General features: G+C 42.2%; 1 protein-coding gene and 2 pseudogenes across 2 annotated transcripts; 1 reads left to right on the top strand and 2 right to left on the bottom strand.

Annotated features, from left to right (window-relative positions):
• The first annotated feature begins 7358 nt into the window (after positions 1-7358).
• On the top strand, positions 7359-10821 carry LOC118364680 (uncharacterized; annotated as a pseudogene).
• Positions 10822-11848: 1027 nt separating this feature from the next.
• On the bottom strand, positions 11849-15478 carry LOC118364679 (uncharacterized; annotated as a pseudogene).
• Positions 15479-23635: 8157 nt separating this feature from the next.
• On the bottom strand, positions 23636-25994 carry LOC118364772 (GTPase IMAP family member 4-like). Of its 2 annotated transcripts, none has more exons than XM_035746476.2 (3): positions 25740-25994; positions 24800-25630; positions 23636-24601 (listed from the first exon to the last, which is right to left on the bottom strand). In XM_035746476.2, the coding sequence occupies exons 1-3, from the start codon at positions 25801-25803 to the stop codon at positions 24504-24506; spliced, it is 993 nt and encodes a 330-aa protein (XP_035602369.1). In that variant the 5' UTR covers positions 25804-25994; the 3' UTR covers positions 23636-24503. The 2 variants fall into 2 exon arrangements, with proteins under 2 accessions (XP_035602369.1, XP_035602368.1); XM_035746475.2 differs by having other exon boundaries at positions 23636-24604; positions 25740-25992.
• Positions 25995-26674: the final 680 nt, after the last annotated feature.

Raw genomic sequence — 26674 nt, 5'->3', positions numbered from 1 at the left:
GACACGAGGACCCTCTTGAACCACATTAGAGTTCTGGGCGTCACCCTAAACGAAGAGAAGAGTCACCTGACCTCCTCATGGAAGGTGATCTACCTCGGGATGCCCATAGACTCTCATGAGGTCACGTCTCCCTCAGGTGAGAGTAACAAAATCCTATCCTACCTCAACCGTTTCAGTCTTGGACAAGCCATGTTGGTGGCTTCACTGTTGGTTCCGCTTGGCATTCTATATCAGGCCACTCCAGCGATGGTTCAACTCTCACGGCCGGCACCCAAAATAACACAGACACCGTCAACTGTTGGTGATGGGTGCACATGACCTGTGCTACAGCTTTGGGACAGGTTCGGGAGAGCACAGGTGGACCTGTTTGCATTTAAGGAGAACACTTGTTGCCTCAGCTAGTTCTCGTTGCCCTCACTCACGATTGGCCCGCAATGCCGCTTTAAACTTTTCCATAATTTCCCCTGATTACAGCTACACTAGACAGGGTCATCTTGATTGGCCACCAGCTGCTCTTGATAGCTCCATGCTAGCCGAGACCACCGTGGTCTTCTGTTGTCTCTCCTCTCGGGACCACATGGCAGCTACCCCTGAGGCCTGACCTTCTCTTCAGGCTGGGGGGACACTGTGGCATCTGGACCCACACTGCCTCCAGCTTCGGGTTTGGCCTCTGAGAGGTGTTAGTGGACCAGTCTTGGCCTTCAGGACAATGTGGTGAACACGTTGCAGGGAGCCATGGTTTCTTCCACCAATGCATCATATCAAATGTGGTGGAGCATATTCTGTACCTGGTTTGAAAGCCATATGTGCAAACGATTTTACGGTTTTCACAGTCACTGCTCGATGCGGGCCGAGTGCCATCCACATTGAGAGTGTATTTAGCCTCTGTCTCGGCATGCCAAGACGGATGCCAAGAGTGACCCATGGCTGACTACCCATTGCTCTCCAAATGTATGAAGGGAGTTCGACGTCCGTGTCCAGCAGTGGCCCCCTCGGTGCCAAACTGGAACGTTGGCGTGGTGCTGTCAGCGCTTGCTAAGCCACTCTCGAACTCCAAGAGTTGATTACTTTGAAGCACCTATTCGTGAAGGTGGCATTCCAGTTGGCTATTACCTCCACTAAGAAGGTGAGTGAACTTCATGCCTTTTCAGTGAGCACTGAATGTTTTTCAGAATGGGTCCAGACAAGAGGAGTGTCATCCTCCATCTTAACCCCTCATTTTTGCTGAAGGTCCTGTTTGACAGACATGTGAACCGGCCCTTACAATCATCAAGTTTGAACTCGACCATCGCTCATCCATATATTTATATGTACACATTCTTATTCCACCCCTTTAGATTTGTGTGTATTAGGTAGATATTGGGGAATTGTCAGATTACTTGTTAGATATTACTACACTATCGGAACTAGAAGCACAAGCATTTCACTACACTCACATTAACATATACTAACCATGTGTATGTGACCAATCAAATTTGATTTGACACTTGTCAGCATATGCTCCTCCCGCAGCTGCGGGTGAGCTGGGTGTGTTTTTCCCCAAGTGTGCTCTGCCCGGGTCAGGGCCTTGGACACTTACACAGACACAGGCAATACGACAGTCTGATTGGCTATTAATTTGCTGTGGTGAGAGAGTTCAGAGCCTATCGATACATAGACTCTCACATTGGATTGTGAACACTATTACTACAGCATATCGGCTGGCCAGCCATCCTCTGCCGTGTGTAGTAGTGGCACATTCTACGAGAGCAGTAGCTACATCATCTAGCATCTAACCTTTTTCTAGGCACTATCAACTATTGTTGCCCCCGCCAATGAGGTCAGAACGGCTGTTGCCTCCGCTTCCCTGAGTGGGGAAAGAGGGACATGAGTATGACTGCCCTGAGCTCAGTCCTCCAGCACTTTGCTCTATGTCTGGCCCTTACCTAGTTCAAAGATTCATATGGTATTGTGATACCATATCCTCTTTGTCGGTGATCAACGGTGCCTCGAAAGGGACACAAGGTGGAAGTAGTGCAGTGGCAGCTATTTAAGGGGGTCAGGCGCATCATTATCCGGTACACGGGACTGATCTGAAATTCTTACTCAACTTATGCGGAAGAATACCATATTGAAGTGATCCAATAGCACACATAACCGTGGTTACATACGTAACCTTTGTTTCCCATCTCCTCCAAAATGATCTGTGTACACTACTTACTTCATCACAGTTTCTAAACCTAGAGGCGGAACATTGAGAGACTTTTGGGAACACTTGCGAAACAGGTTTGGAGTTTGAGACGTCAACGAGAGAAGTGAAAAATTCTTCCTTAGTTGTTAATTTTCTCTAAATCTAAAGGCACAATCTAGATTTGAGCCAACTTGTTATTACTCCAACCTTGTGAAAGTGACAAACTGACATGTTTTAATTTTAGCCAAAAACAACTTCGACGGCCTGCACATGCTCAGTTCGGAAGGAGACCACAGTTGGACCCGATGATGTGTTTCTGTGCATGAGCTTAGCTAGTCAACATTACCTTGACATCACCTACAAGTGTGATCAGGGTTTTCTATTGGAGAAGCAGTTTCTGCCTGTACTATCTTTGATTTTCTTCTCTTGCACGTCTCTTCCTTGTTTGGGTGTGCCGTCACTTCCTTGTTTGGCCGTAGATAACTATTACCAGCTCCTGCCCTCTACTGTCCTGGGGAAATATTGCCGGTTTTCCCCTTTTTTCATTTTTCAAGCGAACATCTAGGGAAATTTGCAAGCACACTCGTTCACAAGGTTGCCATGTCCACATTTTTCTGACAATTGGGCTACTATGAAAACAATGTCGCGGGTGAAAATGTATTGGTCACGGGTTGTGGGTTTTTGGGCTGCTTCTAAATTGCACCGCGGCCGCCATGGCATTTCTCTTTAAAAAACGATATATAAAGTAGATTTTACTGTGACCTGCTGCTACTGACTATCAGGCAGTAAGCAAGCAGGCTGTTGCTGACTGAGGCAGTGGTGTGGAGGGGAGGGCCATAGGGGTGTGTGTGTGTTCAGAGCACTGGCTGAGAGAGTGCGATAACTTGTTGGTAGGATAATTGTAGGTAGGATAATTGTAGGTAGGATAATTAGATTGGTTGTCATTATGGGGATACCTATTTCCAACCCTTTTCCATAAGCCATATAAACCTGCCAGAACTGATATAATGGCAGCAAAGCACTGGAAAACGACTTTAGTCGCACGAGAGCGCTTTAGATCAATTTGATCAGTGTGGACTTTTCTTATAGAAAACAGTATAATGGGAAGGGTTTTACTCATGCTCAGTTCTTAGGTCTCAAGTGCTGTTCAGGTGGAAACTCCCTCGCATGCTACTGACATTAAATGTGTAGAATGATACATTTGCATCTGTTGGCCACCAAGTAGCCTATTAATTTATATGCCTATGTAGACTACTGTAGCCTACCATTTGATACAATAAATATGTTGAAATGACGATATTACTGGAGTCATTGTAAATAAATTTGTGCAACTTGTGTAGCCTTATTATGGACTTTCCCTGAAATGAGATGTTGGCCTATCAGGGGCTAGGCTATCTGCATCTAGCTTAACAAACCATGGCAAAGTTGAATTGCAATTATAAACTCAGATTTTAGTCAGTAGTCTACGCCTATTGACTTAACAAGTCAATCTCGTAAATAGGCAATATATAATTGTTTGCAGTGGCAACCCGTCATTCATGGCAGGGGGGTCAGAGCCCCACCTGTTTTGAGCCCCACATTTTTAGCAAAAACATTATAATACAATAAATATGTTTTGGGGGGGATTTGCCTGTTTTGCATGTTATTTTGGCATTAATATGTGTCACATATCAGTTTGTAAATAATGTTAAAAAATATATATCATTGCGTTAATAAAGCTGCATACAAACATGGTCTCTTTTTTGTTTTCTTGAGTAAGGCAGCTCCAAAATGCAGGTGTTTCAGCCTAGCTCAGTGCTTTCTGTGGTGGTGGGGCAAGCCAGCAGGAAATACAGAGCGTTGCACCGTGATTGGCTCAGTGTTCTGTCACTCATGGGGACACTACGTCACTGCCAAGTCTAAGGGTAGATCTATAAAATTTGAGCCCCTTGGGTGCTGCCATAGATTTACATTAGAAGTGCCCATCCAAGAAGGCTCAAGGTCATTGGCCACAGATAAAATGACATCAAATAATGTTATGTCTACAGTAGCTTTGATTGGACTTTCAAAATCTTAGCTAGCAGTAATCATCATAAATCAAGCCGACAATCTACTGGCAAATCCTTTTTCATCCTTGTCATATGGGGCGGCAGGTAACCTAGTGGTTAGAGAGTTGGGCCAGTAACGGAAATGTTGCTCGATTGAATCCCTGAGCTGACAAGGTATAAATTTGTCGTTCTGCCCATGAACAAGGCAGTTAACCCACTGTTCCTAGGCTGTCATTGTAAATAAGAATTTGTTCTTAACTGACTTGCCTAGTTGAATAAAAAATTGGCCATGATGTCAATGATGCATAATTTATGCCGCGCTCAAAACAACTGTTAACTCGAAACTGCAAATTCAGACTTTAATGAGTTCAAGACAATTGGAAACTCTGGAAAAACAAGCTACGCCTGGGAAAATAGGTTTTGAACATTCATTCAACTTGGAATTGTAAATCGGGAACTTGGGCCTCTTTCTAGAGCTACGACCTGAAGATTACTGACATCACCATGATTCAACCTTTTTTCTTCTTCTTAGAGTTCCCAGTTGTCTTAAAAGCATCATGAATCAAGAGAATTCCAGACTTTAAAGACAAAGTTTGATTGAAAACAAATTGGCCACAAAGGACCGTCGCGCTCCTCCTGTTCAAGTGAGCACAGCACAACAAGGTGCGTCCAAAAACGTTTACTATGCTGCTGCATAAATGATATAATATGCCAGGGAGATATGTATACTGTAACTAAGAAAGTAATACTAAGTGTGTGTTGTGTAGTGAGCTGTTAGTAGCCCATGTGCCTCACCCTAATAATTTAGTCTAATTTCACCTACAGTTCTGACTTGGTGGTGCACATGTAGCCTATGACCTGTTTTTGAGAAACGTAATCATTGAATGTTGTAAGAGCTTTCATTGTCAGCTTATATTCCCCCTTTACTTATCCTACGGTTCTGACTTGGTGTACAGGGTGAACACTGTAAGAACGGTGCATGTTCTGAATTCTGTCACAGTACATTTCAAAAGTGCTGAACTTCCATCCTAGCTCGCTCATTAATGTCTTAATCGAATTTATAGATTGCCTCTCATTTTCGCAGCTTTTTGTTAAAAATCGCGCAACATTTCAGTGTCCTGCTACTCATGCCAGGAATATAGTATATGCATATGATTAGTATGTGTGGATAGAAAACACTCAGACGTTTCTAAAACTGGTTAAATCACAGCTGTGACTATAACAGAACGTGCGTTTCATCGAAAAGCGCAGGAAAATCTGATCACTGAAAATGGGAAAATATATCCATGCGCCACTTGAACCAATTGTTGAATGGGAACCACATGTAATGGGGCCGAGGTTGCAATGCCTACAGCTTCCACACGATGTCAACAGTCTTGTCATTTGTCTCGGATTTGTTTCTTGGTCAAACGAACACGAGGCAGCACATTTCTTCCGGTCTCCGACAGGATGTTTTGGTTGAGAAATATTTGGACATGATATCAGGACGTGGAGCTATTGAATATACATCGCCCCGTGATCATTTTGATAGATTATTAACGTTTACTAATACCTAAAGTTGCATTACAAGAGTATTTCGAAGTGTTTTGTGAAAGTTTATCGTCAACTTTTTTAATTTAAAAAAATGACGTTGCGTTATCAAACTCAGTTTTTTCCTTGATTACACAGTCTTCATAGATCGATATCTAGGCTATATATGGACCGATTTAATCGAAAAAAAGACCCAATAGTGATGTTTATGGGACATCTAGGAGTGCCAAGAAAGAAGCTCGTCAAAGGTAATGAATGTTTTATATTTTATTTCTGGGTTTTGGGTAGCGCCGGCTACCGCAAAATCTGTCGTTTTAGGTGACGTTGCAGTACTTTGGGGGTGCATGCTATCAGATAATAGCTTCTCATGCTTTCGCCGAAAAGCATTTTACAAATCTGACTTGGTGGATAGATTCACAACGAGTGTAGCTTTAATTCAGTACCTTGAATGTGTGTTTTAATGAAAGTTTGAGTTTTATCAAAAACTATACGTGTCGCTCTTGAAATTTCCGCTGATTTGATCCCGACAGCGGAATTAATTGTCGGTAGAAACCACATTATTTTAAGCAAGACAGCCACATCAGCTATATATTTTCGGTAGAAACCACATTATTTTAAGCAAGACAGCCACATCAGCTATATATTTTCGGTAGAAACCACATTATTTTAAGCAAGACAGCCACATCAGCTATATATTTTTTAAAGGTAGTAAATTAGGCTGAATGAACTGTTTCACTGCCAGACAAGTCTCCGCTGACAGCCAGGTGTAGCAGTGGTATAGTGCAGTTAATGTATTGTTTAGTGTTGTGTTGTGTTGTGTAGTGGCTTTGCTGGCATGCATCCCACTTTTTGTTGTTGTTGCCCCACCAATAGATTTACATGCTAAAATTACCACGGATTGTTTTGTAATCTTAACATCTGGCACATAATAATGGCACAATTGCCAGAAAATAGCCTAATATAATATTTTTGAAGTTTGTCCAAGTGTTTTTTACACAGAGATTTCGAGATCCTCTGTCCAATTTACATCACTCAAACTCTCCTCAAACTCTCCTGTTGGATTTATCTATAGTTATGCACATGCGCAAACTGGATTTATTTACTGTACAATTATAAACTAGGTGGTTTGAGCCCTAAATGCTGATTGGTTGAACTTTGTGGTATATCAGACCGTGTACAACGGGTATGACAATAAATGACTTTTTACTGCTCTAATTACATTGGTAACATGATTATAATAGCAATAAGTCACCACAGAGGTTTGTGGTATATGGTGACATATTCTTAAACTTGGAAGAATTATTATTTTGATGGAAAACCGAATGTTGCTTCTTAGCCTAGGTCATTACAAATTGCGTCGATATTCCTTCTTAATTCACTCCATAATGTTATGAAAAAAAAGCTTTATTGGATAAATGTGGCAACTCCTCTCTTGCTGCAACATGTGGGTTAATTTTCAGGAGCTGTGGGCAGGTTTAGACTGGTCATTGATCTAGTTATTTAATCGGACCTGGCAACCCTGCTCGTTTGGTACTTGGCTATTCCCCAGTCGAATCAAAGCATGTTGACCCTTTTAAAGAGACTACATTTCAGTTTTATCTGCGTGCAGTAGGGTCTTTGTCAAAGTGAGTGAGGTTTAATAAATCCATTTTTTTTAACACAAATGAAATGTTGTTCTTCAAAAAGTATCTAAACATGTTTGCCCACGTAAGCCATGCCATGTCTGTGAATCCTGATTCTAAATGATTTCAGAAGAGAAACGTATACTTCAATTTTTTGTTGACTATTTGATCCACAGTTAATGGACATGACCAAGGCAATTAGAATTCAGTTCAGTAACAATATCAACCAAACTGGGAAATGTCAAAATACAGGGAGAGCGCCATGTCACGGTGAGACTATTAATAACTGGGCCAATAAATTACTGTGGTAAAGAAAGGAGTGTTGATGGATTACTTTACATAGACAACAGAGGGCAGTGTTGACAAAGAATCAAAGGTATTCAATAAAGGCCATTCAATAAGTGGATAGTTGGATAGGCACTCTAAATCTACAACTTTGTAATTTGATATACTAATTATCCTGCATTCAATAGTAAAGCTCCTAACTGAGGCCCTCTTTTGATACAGATCAGCAATAACAAGGGAGCTCTTGGGCCAGTACATCTCTGACACCCTCAGCAACATTCACACAGTGAGGGAGTTCTGTGACAGGCATTCCAAATGGGTCGTTCAGAGGGAGACAGAACTGGAAATGATGAGGGACATCAAGCAGAGGGCAGACGGAATTGACCTTAAGTTCGACCATGTCCGTAACTCCGAGACCAAGGCCAAGGCGTTTGGGGAGTTCGTATGGAGCGGTCTGACCCAGGGGACTGCAGACAGTAGGCGTGAGGAGCTGGAGAAGGAGCTGGGTGCTGTACTAAAGGACACTCTGGGAGGCCTGGAGAAGCTGGATTACTTCCTGGATGCTGTGGAGTGTCTGGTGGTGTTTGAGGAGAACAGGTTCTTCTGTCTGCCTCAGGGGGCGAGCCCTGCCAGTGTTCAGGCTGTCATCACTGCTGCCAGAATATCCTGCCCTCTCCTCATTTACTTTAAGAGGGATGCTAAGGCCTTCTTTATGCCCAGCCTCCTCAATGTAGAGGTGCTGGCCCTCCAGCTGGATAGATACACACAAATCAGCCAGCATCTATGTAAAATAATGGAGAAGGGGTAAGTGGAGCTCCTATCACAATTTCTTCAACATGAACTTATGTCATGTTCTTCATTGCCATTTTACAAACACTTGATGTCCATTCTTTCCTTCTAGATTACAGATCAGACAACAGCCTGAGAGTAAACTTGGGTAAGATCCCTCACACAGTTTTAATATCAGCAATTATATTATATTAGCATAGTTGTATTATTTTCCTTTCATTTTTCTCCTTCTCAGATATGTCATTTGACAAGGTTCTTTGGCTTATGTGATATAATTCAAATGCCACAAAATAATGTAATGAATATAATTTAATGTTGAAATGAATATGAATTATTACAGTAGCTCAGTCAGTCAAATTATGTTTTGGAAAAAGAGGAATGGCATTCCTGTGGTCAACCTTGGTGATGTGAGTGAAGAGTCCATACAAAATATGCTCCAACATTTGAATCAGCTGAGTGAGATCAGGTAGGTTATTCTGCCATGGTTTGGTTCTTCTCTTAAAACTTATGTTGACATTTTTTAACAAGATTCAAGAACTAGTCTATTGGAAAACAGTAAATAGATATCTTTCCCCTCCGTCAGGATGGACCAGCACCTCAGACTAACATTCCTGTTCCAAGGGGCTGCTCAGCGCTTCATTGGTAGGTTCAGCCAGCTCTGACGGAGATGGAAGAAAATGCTGTGTAGCTGGACAGAATGAAGCTGGGGGCTAAGATCTCCAGTGTGGCAGGCAGCTCAGTGGGGGCAGCTGGAGGGATCCTATTCATCGTGGGCTTAGCTCTGACCCCTGTCACTGCTGGGGTGTCACTGGCTCTCACCATTGCAGGGTTCAGCCTGGGGGTCACCAGTGGGGTCAACAGTTTAACTACTGGTATCACAGAGATGAAGGTCAATAGCATCCATGAGAAGAAAGCCAGTAAAGTCTTCCAGAATTTCATGGAGGACGTGGAGAGTCTCCAGGAGTGTCTGGAGGATGTGGCCAGGAACATAGAGCCCATCCTGGGGCAGAGCAGGGTGGACATGGTTGGAGCAGGGAAGGTGATTGGACCATCGGAAAATGCATTGACTCCCTAGGTGACCTTTCCTCAGGTTTTAAGTCAGCAGAAGTTCTTAGAAACAAAGATCTGATCACAAGCGCTGGTAAGTTGGCGCTCCATTCATCAAATGGCCACTGCACAATTTATTTGTCAGTTAAAGAAATACAGTGGGGCAAAAAAGTATTTAGTCAGCCACCAATTGTGCAAGTTCTCCCACTTAAAAAGATGAGAGAGGCCTGTAATTTTCATCATAGGTACACTTCAACTATGACAGACACAATGAGGGAAAAAATCCAGAAAATCACATTTTAATGAATTTATTTGCAAATGATGTCATGTGTACAGCAAGAAATGTCGGGCTGTATCACCACCTGGTACGGCAACTGCACAGCCTTCAATGCAAGGCTGTGCAGTTGGACACCTACAGCACCTGATGTCACAGGAAGACCAAAAAGATCATCAAGGACAACAACCACCCGAGCCACTGCCTGTTCACACCGCTATCATCTAGAAGGCGAGATCAGTACAGGTGCATCAAAGCTGGCACTGAGAGACTGAAAAACAGCTTCTATTTCAAGGCCATCGGACTGTTAAACAGCCATCGCTCATCCATATATTTATATGTACATATTCTTATTCATCCCTTTACATTTGTGTGTATAAGGTAGTTGTTCTGAATTTGTTAGATTACTTGTTAGATATTACTGCGTAGTCTGAACTAGAAGCACAAGCATTTCGCTACACTCGCATTAACATCTGCTAACCATGTGTATGTGACCAGTAAAATTGGATTTGATTTGAAGACAAAGGCATTATGTTGTACAACAGAACACAATAAGAACACTCCATATGTTTCACCTGATATGTTCTGCTTCCACACAACTTATTGTAATGGTGATTATAAATAATCCTAAAACATGAGTTCCCTACCTGTAATCCTATATGTACAGAAAGTGTTAAATCCCTTGTCAATGTCATTCATCTCTGGACTTTGTCCTGGAAAAGGAATGACTTCTCAAAATGTTGCATACAAGGAAACAAAAGCAGGAGGACACACACAGGACAGCCTGAGAAGCAATAGCTTTTTACAGCCAGTGTCATGCCCTGTTGCCTTGGAAACAGTCAACAGGCATGGTAATCAAAGGCAGCTATATACACATATTGTACCTGTGATAATCAGAGCCTGTTTGTGATTGATTCTATGTCTGTTTTCAGGAATGCTTGGTAATAGCAATTATAATGATTCACATTCACAAACAGTACATGTCAGTAAGTATACACATTATGCGTGTGTCATCAGGAAGTCAGCAAAGTCTTCATCTCCCTCTTCTCTTTTATTGTGTCTTACAACTCTGACTGACAATGATCCTGAGGTCAGACCAGGTGATGTGTGGTGGGGCTGATGTAGGATCTGAACTGTTCACCACACATGCTGTTGAAACACACACATAGTGCATGTAGCTAGCTACATTTGTACATTTACATTTAATTGAGTACATTATCAATTGTTGATAAATATGTACAGTTTAAAAACATTACAATGTTGTTTAAGTGCAGTGTATTTACACGGTTTCTAGACAACAACAAAAAACTATTTAGGAAACATGAGAATGCAATTGGATCCTTTAATGGTGAGAAAATACTATGAGGAAATAGTCACTGAAATGTGTCAGTTACTGTTGGCTCATTACATGGTCTGGTGGAGAGCTGATAGGTTTTATTTATAAACATCTCTCAATCTAGTGGATATGTGATCTCTCTTCTGGCCTCCCTACTCTAGCTGTCTCTTGCTCCATATTTTTTTATTTTACTAGGCAAGTCAGTTGAGAACAAATTCTTATTTTCAATGAAAGCTTAGGAAGAGCTTGTTCAGGGGCAGAGCGACAGATTTATACCTTGTCAGCTCGGGGATTTGAACTTGCAACGTTGCGGTTACTAGTCCAATGCTCTAACCACTAGGCTACTCTATCCTTCATATGGAAGTTAGCTTCCTCTCAAAGCTTTTCAGATCCTCCTCAGCTTTGCTTACTCTACTCCCTTTCCCTCTCTATGAGAGACTGAAAATAGGTTGTCGATCAAATTGTCTTTATTATCAAAAGGCAGGATTAATACACAATTCCCAAGAACATTTTCTGAAATATAGAGAACTAGAAGATACCCTGCTAAGTCTGAGAAGCGGTATTAGGTATTACTTCCTTTACCTGGTGGTCCACCATAACATACTGTCACTCTGAGTGGCCTTGAAATCATACCTGTAACACCAAACAAAGCTTTCAGTTTCTACTGATACTGAGGTTCAGCGTTACAGCGTGAAATGTAAAGGCAGTGGAGACTACATTCACAGTAAAAGTAGCATATATCGGCTCAATCGGAAATTCTTTACATTTCTATTGCATAATCTGTAACATTTCAGCAATACAGATTGAATAGAGCTCAGACTTATTTACTCTCAGCATTTCATCCAAATGGTAAAATGGGTGTACCAGGATTCTCTGACTCTTCTTGAACATGAATAGACCTCTACACAGCGTGTCATGGATCCTCTGGCAGGAGTCCAGCTCTGTGCGCCACAATGCAAGGATGAGCTAGGATCTCTCACTCTTGCTGCCTTTTGCCAGGCTAATTCTGTCTTTACAGATAAAGACGACATCCAGGCCAATGAATAAGACATTGGCAGAGATAGAAAGAGCTTTGCCGTCCTGGCACGCCAACTTACCAGTGCTGGTGATCAGATCTTCATTTGTAAAGGCCTTCACTGCCTTCAAACCAGAGCCACAGTCCACTATGGAGTCTATACCTTTTCAGATGGCCCCAGAAGTGCCAATAGCCTTCCCTGTTCCAACCAAGACATTCAACCCTCTCTGCCCCAGGAGCGCCTCCTTTCTAGCCACATCATCCAGAGACTCCTGGAGACTCTCCACATCCTCCATGAAACTTTTTGGCTAAACAATTCAGAGACTGAAACGAATACATCAGATGACAAATATTTAAGGAGAGCGAATCAACATACAATCCCGAAAATCAGCGGTGACTGTAAATAATCAGACAAAGCTTAAAACTATGTTTTGAGTTAGCTTGAAACAGATAATGAATAGCGAAGTTGCTTCCAGACACGGTAGACTCCTCCTCACCACTCTATAGCCTACTAGGCAAGCTACAGAGGTGGATTGTGATGGGCATTCCACTTACCTTTCTTCTATCCTGCCACAAAGCTCCTGGCTGATCTGTATGCAACTGTTCACCTAGAAGGCCAGTACTTCTACATTGAGGAGGCTGGTTATAAAGAAGGGCTTCGCATCGCTCTTAAAATAGATGAGGGGAGGGCAGGTCATTCTGGCAGCAATTGTATTATTTTTATTTCACCTTTATTTAACCAGGTAAGCTAGTTGAGAACAACTTCTCATTTACAACTGCGACCTGGCCAATATAAAGCACAGCAGTTCGACACATACAACAACACAGAGTTACACATGGGATAAACAAACATACAGTCAAGAAAATAAAGTCTATATACAGTGAGTGCAAATTAGGTAAAATAAGGGAGGTAAGGCAATAAATAGACCATGGTGGTGAAATAATGACTATTATTATTATTATTATTATTAAACACTGTAATCGTAGATTGTGCAGAAGATGAATGTGTAGAGATACTGGGGTGCCAATGAGCAAGATAAATAAATAAATACAGTATGGGGATGAGGTAGTTGGAAGGGCTATCTACAGATGGGCTATGTACAGGTGCAGTGATCTGTGAGCTGCTCTGACAGCTGGTGCTTAAAGCTAGAGAGGGAGATATGAGTCTCCAGCTTCAGTGATTTTTGCAGTCCGTTCCAGTCATTAGCAGCAGAGAACTGGAAGGAAAGGCGGCCAAAGGAGGAATTGGCTTTGGGGGTGACCAGTGAGATATACTTGCTGGAGTGCGTGCTACGGGTGGGTGCTGGTATGGTGACCAGTGAGCTGAGATAAGGCGTGGCTTTTCCTAGCAAATACTTGTAGATGACCTGGAGCCAGTAGGTTTGGCAACGGATATGAAGCACGGGCCAGCCAACGAGAGCGTACAGGTCGCAGTGGTGGGTAGTATATGTGGCTTTGGTAACAAAATGGATGGCGCTGTGATAGACTGCATCCAATTTGCTGAGTAGAGTGTTGGAGGCTATTTTATAAATGACATCGCCGAAGTCGAGGATCGGTAGGATGGTCAGTTTTACGAGGGTATGTTTGGCAGCATGAGTGAAGGATGCTTTGTTGCGGAATAAGAAGCCGATTCTAGATTTAATTTTGGATTGGAGATGCTTAATGTGAGTCTGGAAGGAGAGTTTACAGTCTAACCAGACACCTAGGTATTTGTAGTTGTCCACATATTCTAAGTCAGAACCGTCCAGAATAGTGATGGTGGACGGGCGGGCAGGTGCGGGGCAGTGATTGGTTGAATCAAATCAAATTCATTTATATAGCCCTTAGTACATCAGCTGATATCTCAAAGTGCTGTACAGAAACCCAGCCTAAAACCCCAAACAGCAAGCAATGCAGGTGTTGAAGCACGTTAGCTAGGAAAAACTCCCTAGAAAGGCCAAAACCTAGAGGAACCAGGCTATGAGGGGTGGCCAGTCCTCTTCTGGCTGTGCCGGGTGGAGATTATAACAGAACATGGCCAATATGTTCAAATGTTCATAAATGACCAGCATGGTCAAATAATAATAATCACAGGGAGAACAGTTGAAACTGGAGCAGCAGCACGGCCAGGTGGACTGGGGAGAGCAAGGAGTCATCATGCCAGGTAGTCCTGAGGCATGGTCCTAGGGCTCAGGTCCTCCGAGAGAGAGAAAGAAAGAGAGAATTAGAGAGAGCATACTTAAATTCACACAGGACACCGGATAAGAGGAGAAGTACTCCAGATATAACAAACGGACCCTAGCCCCCGACACATAAACTACTGCAGCATAAATACTGGAGGCTGAGACATAGGGGTTGTAGTAATAGGGGTTGCAACAGTTTTGGCAAATTTCTGCTTGAAAAAGCTAGCCTTAGCTTTCCGAACTGCCTGTGTAAATTGGTTCCTGACTTCCCTGAAAAGTTGCATATCACGGGGGCTATTCGATTCTAATGCAGAACACCACAGGATCTTTTTGTGTTGGTCAAGGGCGGTCAGGTCTGGAGAGAACCAAGGGCTATATCTGTTCCTGGTTCTAAATTCTTTGAAAGGGGCATGCTTATTTAAGATGATGAGGAATGCACTTTAAAAAAATGACCAGGCATACTTACGGGATGAGGTTAATATCCTTCCAGGATACCCGGGCCAGGTCGATTAGAAAGGTCTGCTCGCTGAAGTGTTTTAGGGAGTGTTTGACAGTGATGAGGGGTGGTCGTTTGACCGCAGACCCATTACGGATTCAGGCAATGAGGCAGTGATAGCTGAGATCTTGGTTGAAAACAGCAGAGGTGTATTTTGGAGGGCAAGTTGATGATATCTATGAGGATGCCCGTGTTTATGGATTTGGGATTGTACCTGGTGGGTTTATTGATAATTTGTGTGAGATTGAGGGCATCAAGCTTAGATTGTAGGATGGCCGGGGTGTTAAGCATGTCCCAGTATAGGTCCCCTAGCAGCACAAGCTCTGAAGAAAGATGGTAACAGCCTGAACACTGGCAGGGCCCGTCCCCTGAGGCAGACAGAGGAACCTGTTCTCCTCAAACACAGACAGGTGACCGCCAGACACTCCACCGCATCTACGAAATAGTCCAGCTTCTCCATCCCCCAGTATCCTTCATTACAGCCCCCAGGTCATTCTCCTGCTCCTCAATCCTACTGTCTGCAGTCGCCTGGCTCAGGCTGCTCCATACATGGTGACATGGTCAAACTTCAGGTTGATTCTGTTGGCCTCTTTCTTGATGTCTTTCATCATTTTTGCTTCTGTCTCTCTCTGAAGTGTCCATTTGAAATGCCCGTCAGAGAATTCATTCACTGTGTGAATGTGGCTGAGGGTGTCTGAGATGTATTGGACTAATAACCCCCTCATTTGCTCTCTGTATGAAAATAGAACCTTTTAGAATATTATTATCACCTTGTATTCGTGATGGTGTGTCACGTTCTGACCTTTCTTTCCTTTAGTTTGTCATTATTTAGTATGGTCAGGGTGTGAGTTGGGGTGGGCAGTCTATGTTTGTTTTTATATGATTTTGGGTTTTCTATGTTTCGGCCTAGTATGGTTCTCAATCAGAGGCAGGTGTCATTAGTTGTCTCTGATTGAGAATCATACTTAGGTAGCCTGGGTTTCACTGTTTGTTTGTGGGTGTTTGTTTCCCGTGTCTGTGTTTTTCACCACACGGTACTGTTTTGGGTTTAGTTCGCTCCACGTTTTTGTATTCAGTTGTGTTCATGTTAAGTATTTCTTATTAAAAGAACCATGGACACTTACCACGCTGCATATTGGTCCTCCGATCCTTCTCTCCTCTTCAGACGAAGAGGAGGAAATCCCTTACATGGTGCGAGCTCTCTGCTGCTCTCTTGTCACGTCAAACTACCTTTCTTCATTTACCACAAGTGCCAAGTAGCCTAGAAACATTTACATTTCTAAAAACTATATTGCTGTTGCACTAATGAGTGCACCAGTTTGGGCTATTAATGGCAACACAGACTCAAGGACTTTTTCCATATCAGTTCATAAAATAATGTTTTATTTAAGAATTTCATTCATTGCAAAACCTTCTTGTTTGACAGTTTTGTCAATGTCAGGAGCACAGTGTTTCTGGACCTCACACTACATGGACAAAGGTATGTGGACACCAAAAGTATGTGTTCCCCCTTTGCTGCCAAAGCAGCCTCCACTCTTATGGGAAGCCTTTCCACTAGATGTTGGAACATTGCTGCAGGGACTTCCATTCAGCCACCAGAGCATTAGTGAGGTTGGGCACTTATGTTGGGCAATTACACCTCGCTCGCAGTTGGAGTTCCAATTCATCCCAAAGGTGTTCGATTGGGTTGAGGTCAGGGCTCTGTGAAGGCCAGTCAAGTTCTTCCACACTGATCTCGACAAACCATTTCTGTGTGGACCTCGCTTTGTGCAAAAGGATATTGTTATGCTGAAACAGGAAAGGGCCTTCCCAAAACTGTTGCCACAAAGGTGGAAGCACAAAATTATCTGAAATGTCATTGTATGCTGTAGCGTTAACATTTCCCTTCACTGGAACCAAGGGGACATGAACCATGAAAAACAGCCCCAAGCCATCATTCCCTCTCCACCAAACTTTACAGTTGGCACAATGCATCGTGGCAGGTAGCGTTCTCCTGGCATCCGCCAAACTCAGATTTTCCGCCGACCTGCCAGATGGCAAAGCGTGATTCGTCACTCCAGAGAACACGTTTCCACTGTTCCAGAGTCCAATGGTGGCAAGCTTTACATCACTCTAGCCGACTCTTGGCATTGTGCATGAAGATCTTAGGCTTGTGTCCGGCTGCTTGACCATGGAATCCCATTTAATGATCTCCTGACTAACAATTTTATACACCGGTCAGCAACGGGTGTGGCTAAAATAGCAGAATCCACTCATTTGAAGGCGTGTCCACTAGAGGTCGAGTTTTCATAACAACCGGTAATCTGCATTTTTGGACACCGATTATGGCCGATTACATTGCCCTCCACGAGGAGACTGCGTGACAGGCTGACTGCCTGTTATGTGAGTGCAGCAAGGAGCCAAAGTAAGGTGCTAGCTAGAATTAAACTTATCTTATAAAAAACTATCTTAACATAATTACTAGTTAACTACACATGGTTGATGATATTACTAGTTTATCTAGCTTGTCCTGCGTTGCATATAATCGATGCGGTGCCTGTTCATTTATCATTGAATCACAGTCTACTTCGCCAAACGGGTGATTAAACAAGTGCATTTGCGCAAAAAGCACTGTCGTTGCACCAATGTGTACCTAACCATAAATATCAATGCCTTTCTTAAAATCAATACACAAGTATATATTTTTAAACATGCATATTTAGTTAATATTGCCTGCTAACATGAATTTATTTTAACTAGGGAAATAGTGTCACTTCTCTTGCATTCTGTGCAACAGAGTCAGGGTATATGCAGCAGTTTGGGCCGCCTGGTTCGTTGCGAATTGTGTGAAGAGTTTGAGTTTATTTTTTATTTTTACAGGGACAGTGCACATTAATCAACGTTTCAGTACAAGTGCCGGTTTTAGCCAGCCGGCTAATTTTGAACTGCAGTCCCTGGGCAGGTTATTAAAAACAATTACAATATAGACAATAGCAACATAGAACAAGCAAGACATAGCAACATAGGACAAGCAAGACATAGCATACAGACAGAGCAACATAGAACAAAAAGCAGCAAGACAAAATTCATAAAAGCAACAAAGTGTTTCCACACCTCACAAGCTACAGACAACATGGAAAGCGGAAACACACAGCTAGGGACCATGTTCACAAATCTGATTGACCTTTAGCCATGTCTTCAAGCATTTTGTGAAAGTGTGATATGTGGTGCAGTTATGTGTGTCTGATGGCAGTGTATTCCAGACATGGGAAGCTCTCACAGAGAATGCAGATTTACTAAAGGTGCTTTTCCTTAGGGGAACTATACAGTCACCTCTCATGGCAGACCTTGTGGATCTGCTGCCATATGTCTGGGTTTTCTGTTTAACAAAAATATTGAGTGGAGGGGGAGCCAGGCCATTAAGGATCTTGAATACAAGACATGCGTCTGTGTATTGCACAAGATTTTCCCCAACTCAAGAGCTCATGCTTTCTAAGGATGTGACAATGATGATGGCTATTGGGCTTCCTATCAAGCACTTTGAGAGCCTGTTTGTAGACAGACTGACCATTTCTTCCTAACAAAGACAGCCAACTTCATTTTTGTTTGCAGTTTTTAAACCATTTGAACATGTTTCATTATTTATTTGAGACTAAATTGATTTTATTTATGTATTCTAAAAAAAGGTTTAATTGTTCATACAGTATTGTTGTAATTGTCATGATTACAAATATATATATAAAAATCGTCCGATTAATCGGTATCAGCTTTTTTTTGTCCTCCAATAATTGGTATCGGTATCGGCGTTTATGACCCCCATAAATAACTTTCCCCTTTTTCCTCTCTCTACACTACCGATGTGACTACTGAAAGTCCCTTTGTTAACATAGAGAGTCTGGGAACATCAAAAGGTGGGAAATTGAACCCTATTTCGGCATTCCAACCAGTTGAAAATATGCGTTGGTACTTAGTGAATATGATGTCAAACCAGTTGGCGTCTGAGACATTATTACTAATGACAGGATGACATAAACTGTATCTTGGAAAATCGACACATTCTAGTTATCAGATTCACATGGAATTGTTGTGCAATTTAAATGTTTAAATATGAAACTATTTGTGAAAAGAGGAAATGTCATTTTAGCTTCTTAAATGAGAGAACGGTTTGTCATAGAGAAACTCTGCTCACTCAGAGGCCCCGCCCAAGTGAACAGACTTTGGTTGTAAACTATGAAACACGCCCTTCTTTCACCACTATATAAACCCGTTGACGAAAACTCGACTTCCTGTTCCAAGGACGTGCGGACTTGCGGTCCCCACGTTGAAAGGACAGAGATCACCTAAAGAACTAAGCCAACCTCAGCGTGAGCTGAACGACAAGAAAGTAATGAAATTAGCATCGAATTTCAACGTGAAGATGACGATCAACACACCGAAAGGATGAATTTCGACTATACCAGTCAGAATATAGCATAAGCTTAAAAGTATGGCAACTTGGTATGAACTTTGAATTCTTATTCACTAAAGAAGTGATACCCTCTCCGCCCGCTAAACGTGGGCTCGGAGAGGACGGACAGAGTATCCATTCTACCACGCTCCAGTTCACCACTAGACATTCTTCAGAGGACCAGAGATCCATGCTGGACCACCCCGTCTTCTATCTACGACCAATCTACTGAAGCGGAACTCGGAGTAAATATTTATTGCATTTTCCTTTTTCAAATGGGCGGTTATTTAGAATGCATGAGATACTGTATTTATGATAGCACAGCTGCCTACGGCAAGATAGAGACAAAAAGTATTTTTGTTCCTCAGTTTTTCCACTCTTTCATTCAAAACCCAACCCCGTTTCTTTGTGTAACCAGCCGTTATATCTGTTCCGTCCGCTAGGGACGTTTTCCTTTATGACATAATTTGTAATCAATGTATGATCCATTCTGTGTAGATGTAATTCTGTGTGATTGTTTAGGTATTTAGTAAATAAATAATTAAACCACATTTTGTATTGCTGATTCAACTTGTTAGCCAGTATTCGTGAAGATAACCAAGAATTTACAACTTTCAGATGAGACTGAATAAAGTGATGATTAAATATTGACTGCTACTGATGTAAAAGATTACTAGGTCTTTAAGAGTTTATTCGGAAGCTCTATAAACATTATTTTGTGGTGCCCCGACCTTCTAGTTAATTACATTTACCTGATTAGCTTAATCAGGTAATATTAATTACAGAGAAATTATTTTATAGAATAGCATGTCATATCACTTAATCCGGTATAGCCAAAGACACGACATAATCCATACTTCTATTACAGTCCCTTACAACAGTGTCCACATCTTTTAAATATCACTTTATTGCTAAAACAAGTGACTTTGTAAAAAATCGAATGCAGACAGAGGGTTTCTTACCATCCATCATAGAGTATGCCTAGGCATACCTGAATCTATCCTTGTACAAGGGTGACTGATGTAGGCCCTCTAAGGAGATCAAATTCATAATGCACGTAGCCTACACATTTGAGTCATGTTCCTGTTGAAACCTTTGAGTAACCTTAAAGTAAAACCTTATATATTTTGTAACCTCACTGACTAGTAGGCCTATGAGTTCCAAGTGAGTCATGCACAGCTTATTGTTGATCATTTTGGAATTCATGTTGTCCCTCTTTGACACAGTTTAGTAACTTGATGAAAATAAATGTACGGATAAATAAAGGCAAAGGACATGACTGGTAAAGATGGTTACCACTTAAACAAAATAGGCCTACTGTAAAAATGCATGAATAATTATTAGCAATTCCTCACAGTATCTTTGGTGTCTCTTTGTCATCTTCGGAGTCTGACTTGTAGTTTGCAAACAATTTGTTATTATTTGAACGACTTGTTATTTTTGAACGACTATTTAATGACTCAAAAGTCAGGATTTGTTTTTCTAAGTGATTCGTTAATTTTAGTTGTTTGTTTGATCTGCTGGCCGCAATTGAGTCCTACACAGTCCCTACACATGTTCCTCCATGTTCCTCCGTTCATCCCTGGAACATCACTACCTAAATCTTACCTAACCTAACCCAACCTGAACCATAACCCTTACCCAATTCTGCTGAAGAATGCTCAACTGTTCTCTTATATCAGGGTGGAGTGGAGTTTTGATGACTGGTCGTGCGATTTGCTAGCATCAAGATTGAGTCACAGTAAGTAAATCAATACTTGTAAAAATGTAAATTCTGAAAATTCTTACCTGTACCTATGTTTGGCTTGTACAACAGGGGTCCTTCAACGGGGTGATGAAATTTGATTGATTTGTGTTGCTCAACTCAGCGTGAATGCACATTGCCAATATCATCTCAGTTGTTAGTAGGCTTATGTCAAGGCTGATATGTCTCTGCTTGAGCAACACAAATTAGAAAAAGTTGTACAGGACAAACAGGTACAGGCAAGCCTGACTCAATGTTGTTGCTAGCAAATCGAGTGACCAGTTATCAAAACTCAACTACTTCTCGATATAAGATTAAGATAATGGAGTTGATTGTTCCTTAACAGGCTAAACTCCACGGTGAAGGACGTTTCTGATGAATTTCATCAACTGAGAGGAGTAAAGACCAGGCTTTGTGGAACCTAGCTATGACTACATCAATTTGCAAAATGACAATATAAAAACGTTTTTTTTTACTTATGAAATGTCAACCTTGTACCTGTTTGTCCTCTGTAGTTTCGTGCCTTTCTTTGATTGCTGAAATGCACACTTTTTTGAAAAACAATCAATTACAATCATTGACTGTTTGCTCATTGTTGTTGCTCTAAGATGGCAACTCAGCGCAAATGTTCATGTACAAATTGAATCTCAATAAGGAAACAGTCGGTGGTCGTATTTGATTAACGTCTTTCAAAAAAGTGTGGATTGAGCAAAAAATAAATAGAAAATGTTGCTCTCTACTTGTCAGTGTTCCAAATGGGACATTATTTGTCTTTTAACCTAAATATGGAATCACCATCAGATACAATTCATAGCAAGCAATGTACTGGAATGACATTCAGATCAACTGGAATGACATTCAGATCAACTGGAATGACATTCAGATCAACTGGAATGACATTCAGATCAAATGTCACTCTGGCTATATGCACCATGCCACTGACTACTTGTTTTTTTTTCATTTATCAAACAAGACAGGTCATAATCCAGTGCCTTTATCACAGTCAACACATGTATAATTTAGCTTTAATTAGAATGTGTAGAATAGCATGAGATTAGCTACAAGACTGCACATTCTCCTCTCTGCCCCATGGCAAAATGTGTGAATTGTAGGAAATGTGCTTCAAAACAGCACATTTTTCTATTTTCCCCAATGGCTAAATGTTTTGAATTGCATGAAGTTGAGCTGCATGAATTGCATAAAGACAAGCTGTTGTCTTTTATTTTTTTTAAATGTTTTTTGGGGCCCACACAAATTTCTGGAGGCTCACCAACGAATTTCTGTCTCTGCTACTGCCATAACTAGACCTTTGTTTTCAAATAATCTTATTTTTAGGCTATGCAAAGCAATCAACAAATGCAGCCTACTATGTTTAAAGCACACATCCACGACGTGCGGTCAGGGTTGGCAGTGCCTGTGAAAATGAATGAAAACATATCTGTACTGATAAATAAATACATTTTTCATCAAGAATAATTTTGTCCTCTTCATGATTTTTTATGCATGATAACATTTTAATGTTTTAATGTTAAAATAATAAATGTGAATACATATTGGGGTGAAGAAGTATTGGGATAGGCAGGAGGATAGGCTGAACTCGTTCCTGCCTATGGACTTCCCACGTCATCTGCCAGGCGGTGAAGTTTGTTTTACTTCTAGTTAAAGTAAGCTGATCAGGATGGCTTACATGTTGCATATGAAACAGTTTTCAAAGTTGTATTTTCTAGCGATGAAGGATAGTTGACCAACACCTGAACTTAGGGACCTACATAAAAGGAAGGGACAGAAAATAACAAGATCCTTTCAATCTGAGTGGTATCAATGAAAAGACGCTCTGTGGCCGCGCTACTAGCAGCCAACTCTACTGCTTCCCCTGCCTGATGTTCTCCACCAGCGACAGCATGTGGACAAGAGCCGGTTACTGCGAATTGAACAACTTGCCTATAATACTCAACAAGCATGAGAAATCTGTGTCTCCGTGTTCACCCATGACTGTGTGGCCATGCACGCCTCCAGACGACACAACAGCAGTATGCTTGATTACCAACAGCAATGAGACAGCCAACAGGTAGGAGGTGAGGGCTCTGGGAGTGTGTTGTCAGGAAAATAACCTCTCAATCAACGTCAACTAAACGAAAGGGATGGTCGTGGAGTTCAGGAAACAGCAGAGGGAGCACCCCCTATCCACATTGCCGGGACAGAGGTGGAGAAGGTGGAATGTTCCTCGGTGTACATATCATTGACAAACTGCAATGGTCCACCAACACAGACAGTGTGGTGAAGAAGGCTCAACAGCACCTCTTCAACCTCAGGAGGCTGAAGAAATTTGGCTTGTCACCTAAAACTCTCACAAACTTTTACAGATGCACAATTGAGAGCATCCTGTCGGGCTGCATCACCGCCTGGTATGGTGCAGTCTGCACAACGCATCACCGGGAGCAAACTACCTGCCCTCCAGGACACCTACACCACCAGATGTCACAGGAAGGCCAAAAAGATCATCAAGGACAACAGCCACCCGAGCCACTGCCTGTTCACCCCACTATCATCCAGAAGATGAGGTCAGTACAGGTGCATCAAAGCTGGAACAGAAAAACTGAAAAACAGCTTCTCAAGGCCATCAGACTGTTAAATAGCCATCACTAGCACAGAGAGCCAGCAGCCTACATACATACTTTAAATCATTGGCCACTTTAACAAATGAAACACTAGTCACTTTTAATAATGTCACTTTAATAATGTTTACATGTCTTGCATTACTCATCTCATATGTATATACTGTATTCTATACTATCTACTGTATCTTAATCTATACCGCTCTGACATTGCTCGTCCATATATTTATATATTCTTAATTCCATTCATTGTTCTTAGATGTATGTGTATTAGGTATTTGTTGTGAAATTGTTATATTGATATTACATGTTAGATATTGTTGCACTGTCAGAACTAGAAGCACAAGCATTTTGCTACACCTGCAATAACATCTGCCAAACACGTGTATGTGACCAATAAAATTTGATTTGATTTAAACATGCAGATTGATGGGAAAACCTTCACACAGTGTTGTATGCATGAAGATGAGCTATATCAAATAGTTAACAAACATGTGATGACACATTTCAGTCCAGTTCAGAGATACCTTAAGACTCTCAAAACTGATGATATTTGTCCATGGACAATTACACTGAGTATACCAAACATTAGGACCCCCCTTCCTTGGTTGGTGGACCATTCTTGATACAAACAGGAAACTGCTGAGCACAAAAAACACAGAAGAGTTTCAGTCCTTGTCATGAACCAGTGTGCCTGGCACCTACTCCCATAACTCGTTCAAAGGCACTTCAATATTTTGTCTTGCCCATTCATCATCTGAATGATACACATACACAGTCCAAGGCTTAAAAATCATTATTTAACCTCCTCCCCTTCATACACACTGACTGAAGTTGATTTAACAAGTGACATCAATAAGGGAATATAGCTTTCACCTGGATTCACCTGGACTGTAGTCAGTATAATGTTATAGACCATCAGGAAGTCAGGAAGTTCTTCGTCTTTCTGTGTCTTCTCCCCTATTTTATTGTGTCTTACATCTCTGATCTCTAATGGCCCTGAGGTCAGACCAGGTGAGGTGTGGTGGGGCTGATGTAGGATCGGCTGAGCTGCTTTCCACACCTGCTGTTGAACCACAAGATGTGTAAGTACAATGCATTTTCACATTCCTTTCTTTATAATGTTCATACATTGAGGAAATACTGGCAGACATACATAATATTTTGTTTGTCTCATTTGACAACTGATGGTCATATTTAGGCATCACATAAAACAACTTTCTCATTAAGTACTGTAGGTATAGTATAGTGTTTTACTCACTGTCTAATTTTTCATCTGTGTACCTCCTCCTCCCTCTCTGCTGTCTCGTGGACTCCTCTGTGGCCTTCCCTCCCTCCCCTTGCACATCCTCTTTTTCCTCCTCCATCTCCAGCTCTCTCAAAGCCTCCTTGGCCCTCCTCAGATCCTCCTCTCTCTCCCTGTCCTCCTCCTGGTGCCTCCTCTCCTCCTCCTCCTCCTTCTCCCTGGCCTCCTCCAGTACCTCCTCGCTGGAGAGCAACTCCCCTCTGTTCTTGGCCACCATGTTGTCCAGCTTCTCCAGTAGCTCCGCCACGGCATCGTGGCCCTTCCTGGACCTGCCATACAGGGCATGATAGCGGCCCCCACATCGCTCCACCAGGCCCTGGAGCTCCTCGCTCTCCTCCACCTCCTCCTCTAACGTGGCATCCTTCAGCCGCCCACCCTTCACCGTGAACAGCACCACGGTATGCCCCCAAGCCCGCTCCCCCAACAGCTCCACGTGCTCCTCGGCCACCTGCCGCTCCCGTTTGGTAAAGGAGAAGGAGAGGGGCACCACCAGGAGCACGGCGTGGGGGCCAGGCTGGCACAGCGACACGCCCCGGACGATCTCCCTCCGGACCCCCAGAGAGGAGCCCCTGGAGGGGAACCACTCCCAACCAGGCGTGTCCACCACCGTCACCTGCCTCTCAGTCACCTCTCTTTGCCGCTTTACCGCCTCCCTTGTTCTCACCCCCACCGTGTCAAACACCTCACTGCCCAGGATGGCGTTGCCCACAGCACTTTTCCCTGCCTCTCGCTCTCCGATCAGGATTATTCGCAACCCTGAGACCACAGAAAGAGGGACTGCTTGGCCTGTAACAAGTATCACATCAAAATAAATTAATGTACAGAATAACACAAATGAATTGCATTGAATTTTCACTTCCTGTTTCCCATATGCCAGGATAGATCAAAAACTGACCTGGTTGAGAATCTGCCGACTTTCCAGTTTCTTTCATTTCCACCATGACCTCCTCTGAATCCATGTTGAAACCACTGTTTATCACTGTTGTATGATAACACAACCAGTGCCTTCTAAAATGCTACTTCATGCTTGTCCCCTTTCATCAGATCTTAAAGTATACAGTAGCTATTTTGTTAAAGGAAGAATATCTTCCCCACTCCTCTCCCCTCCCGGGACACTTTGTTGTCTGAATGGCTTACGGTCTATAGTCACCCTCTGCTAATCATTCTTTACAGCCCCTTTTACTGTCCCAGGGATCCAAAGTTCACAGTGGGACTGCCAACATGTTCGCACAGCTAGATAACACTACCTTGGCAGGAATCAGCAGTCTGGCTTTGACCCTGCCCCAAGCGATACTGTATGGGACCACAGCTTCTTTATTGTGCCTGACGAAGACTTGAAACTTTTGGACACTTTTGGAGATAAGGGAAATGGTTCTAATGAGTTAGGAGTTGTTTCTGGGCAGGGCCCTGGAGATATTGAACAGACTCACTTATCAGTAGTACCACACATATCACTGGCAAATCTGATTAAATGTGAGAGCCCCTCCTTAGTAATGAATGAAAGTCATATTTAGTTGGCATTATCTGTTTGATTGTTGAAGATCCTTCACCAACAGCTATACACAGTGCCTTCAGATAGTATTCTCACCCCTTATCTTTTTCCACATTTTGTTGTGTTACAGCCTGTATTTAAAATAGATTCAATTTAGATGTCTTGAGTCAATAAGTATTCAACCCCTTTGTTATGGCAAGCCAAAATAAGTTCAGGAATAAAAAATTGCTAAACAAGTAATAAGTTGCATGGATTCACTCTGTGTGCAATAAAAGTGTTTAACATGATTTTTGAATTAGTTCTTAATCTTTGTATCCAACACATACAATTTATCTGTA

This window comes from Oncorhynchus keta, chromosome 32 (assembly GCF_023373465.1).
Source record: "Oncorhynchus keta strain PuntledgeMale-10-30-2019 chromosome 32, Oket_V2, whole genome shotgun sequence".
NCBI classification, from domain to species: Eukaryota; Metazoa; Chordata; class Actinopteri; order Salmoniformes; family Salmonidae; genus Oncorhynchus; species Oncorhynchus keta.
The sequence above is the reverse complement of the archived record's forward strand: the minus strand, read 5'-3'. Positions and strand labels throughout refer to the sequence as shown.